This window comes from Emiliania huxleyi (assembly GCF_000372725.1).
Source record: "Emiliania huxleyi CCMP1516 chromosome Unknown EMIHUscaffold_1953, whole genome shotgun sequence".
Lineage (NCBI taxonomy): Eukaryota > Haptophyta > Isochrysidales > Noelaerhabdaceae > Emiliania > Emiliania huxleyi.
The window spans coordinates 101-2,775 of record NW_005200637.1 but is presented as its reverse complement, the minus strand read 5'-3'; the positions used below and the strand labels follow the sequence as shown (position 1 = coordinate 2,775).

The 2,675-nt window shown below is 66.5% G+C and overlaps 1 protein-coding gene across 1 annotated transcript; it reads left to right on the top strand.

Annotated features, from left to right (window-relative positions):
• Positions 1–987: 987 nt before the first annotated feature.
• On the top strand, positions 988–2,208 carry EMIHUDRAFT_123212 (hypothetical protein; the record flags this gene model as incomplete). The annotated part of the gene is made up of 1 exon (XM_005782041.1): positions 988–2,208. The coding sequence occupies one exon, from the start codon at positions 988–990 to the stop codon at positions 2,206–2,208; it is 1,221 nt and encodes a 406-aa protein (XP_005782098.1).
• Positions 2,209–2,675: the final 467 nt, after the last annotated feature.

Sequence of the window (2,675 nt, the reverse complement as noted above, 5' to 3'; positions counted from 1 at the left end):
GCGAGATCCCTCACGGGCGAGATCCCTGATCCCTAATACGGACGGGACCCCTAACGGGCGAAAACCCTAACGGGCTCTCTACCGGCGAAATCCCTAACAGGCCAGACGCAAAAAAAAAACGTGGTGCGACCTTATTAGGACGGGTCGGGCCGCCGACTTTGTCGGAAGCGAACTTAGGCACAGCGCGCCCCCCTGTCCTGGACGGCCACAGGGGCTGCCAGGCGCGCAATCACTGGTAGTTCGACGCCACGTTCCCTCCGTTAGTGCACGAAAGGCGCGATCGGCAAGGACGAAACATCGGAGCCCGACAGCAGCTCGCTGGACGTCGCCGATGCAATCATGCAGCTCTCCTGGGCACGCTCCCTCCATCTTACATCTAAAGCGCCCCCTAGGAGCGTGCGGCGACCTGCCCTGACCGGCCCGAGCGACCCGCTTTAGGTCTCTTCTACTCTGCCTGACGCTGCCCGCAGCTCCGCACCGCAGCGTCCGCCAAGGAAACGGAGGCCAGATTTGGACTCTCAGGCCCCGTACGGGGCCTGAGAGCCCAAAGGGGTATAGCCCTATAGGGGTATAGCCCTATAGGGGTATAGCCCTAAAGGGTTTATGCCCTTAAGGGCTATATCCCTCCAGGGTCTATGAGGGATATGGCCCTGCAAGGAAAGGGGTTGGGCGGTTACGCAAGGCGGGAAAAATCCTATTACGGGCGAGACCCCTTTCGGGCGAGACCCCTCACTCATGGGCGAGATCCCTCACGCACGGGCGAAACCCCTCACGGACGGGACCCCTCACGGGCGAGACCCCTCACGGGTTACACCCCTGCCGGGCCTCATGGGCAACAACTTCCTTCCTTGCCGTTTGGCGACCCTCGACGGGCGAGCATATGTGAAAGCCGACCGCCAGGGTTCGAGCTTAGGGTACGTTTGGGTGATGGTTGCGAGGGGGGGGCGCCGGGAGAGTTGTGCACGGTAGACTGATATGTGATATCCCATGGCCACGCAGGACATGGTGATGTCCTTTCTCGACCAGCAAGTTCGCAGCAAGCTCCAGGTCCGGCCGCCCGAGGACGGTACCGCAGAGGCTGAGGCAGCGGAGGCGGAGTGGGCGGCTCGGTGGAAGACGTGGATGCACCCGTGGCGCTGTGGAGCGCCGGCTGCTTCACCCACAGCCAGCTGCGACGGCCGACCCGTGCGAGAGAGGCTGCTGCTGCTCTCCGAGTCTCCTCTCGTCTGGGCTATCCCCGGCTTCTGTTCTCACGAGGAGTGCGTTCGCCTCATCCAACTCGGCGCGCGTGGACTGCAGCCTCCTCCGGGCTGGTCGCCCGAGTGGAGAGGCCGGCAGGTTGCGAAGACAACCGTGGCGGGTGGGGCGTCGAAGGAGGAGGAGGAGCGACTACTCGCCACGCTCAGAGAGAGGGTGCACTCACTGCTGGGCTCTCCGGGCGAAGGCTCGCTGGGCCTGCAGCTATCTTTCAACGCACCCGAGGAGGAGGCGGGGCTCACGATTGGGTTGCACACAGACCTCAACAACGGGGCCGAGTCTCGCTGGGCGACCGTCCTCCTCTACCTCAACACCGTCCCGCCACACGAGGGAGGAGCCACCGTCTTTCCTGCCGCCAGCGCGGTGACAGCTGCCGGCACCGCGCTTGAGCCGCCACTGAAGCGGCCCTGCAGCGGAGCAGCGGAGCAGAGCGAGACCGCGGAGGGCGCGGCGGCGGAGCAGAGCGAGGCGGTGGTGGATGCGAGCGCCGCGAGGGCGGCGGCGGAGGAGCTGTCCGCGCTGGGCGTCACCAGCACCTCGGACGCAGTGAGCTTCGCTGTTGAGGAGGATGGCGAGGTCAGCGTCGAGTGCCTCGAAGGCGGGGGTGCTGCCGCGGTCCTCACTGCCGCCGCGCAAGCTGCGGCGGCATCGGCCCTCGCCGCCGCCCCTCGCGGCAGCCGTCGGGGCGTCCTCAGCAGCCACGGCCCTAGCGGCGTCGGGCTCTGCGTGCACCCCTCCGAGGGATGCGCCATCCTCTTCTACTCACAGAGCGGAGGAGGAGGCGTGGATCCCCTCTCGTGGCACGGTGGAGCCGCCGCGGCGGGCCTCGGCAAGTGGACGGTCCAGTGCTTTGCGACGCTGCCCGAGTCTGTGCGCGGCGACGAGGCGCGAACCAGAGCCTTCCTGTCCGCTCACCGCATCGGGAGGGACGGGGACGGAGATGTGACATGAACCTCGTCTCAACTTGAAATTGATAAGAGAGCTAAAAAGCCACTCTGCTCTCTTGCGCGCCGCGCGGCGTTTTTATGTCGTGTGGGCCTGGTGGTCAGCCCGTCGCGTGCGCTCGTGCGCGGGGTGCGCCGAGCCCCCCCGCAAGGCATGCCGGAGGGGACGGATCGGGTTGGGGCGCAGCAGCTCCCTCTCTCCCTCCCTCCTCTCCGATGCGCAGCGCGCCGGACGCCGCGACCATCGACTCTGACTGTCATGTCTGACTGACCTTGGATGCCGAGAAGCGACCCCGTTTCGCGCGGGCGAGCTCCTGCTACGCGGTGATCGATGCCGGCCTGCCTGCTCCCGACAACCGGGGCCACCACCCGCCGATGCGCAACTACACCCGTCCCTACCAGGCCGAGATAGCCAGAGCCCCCCTGGGCCAAACCCTCCCCCACGAGGTGGACCGCGCAGCCCACCTCCTGCCC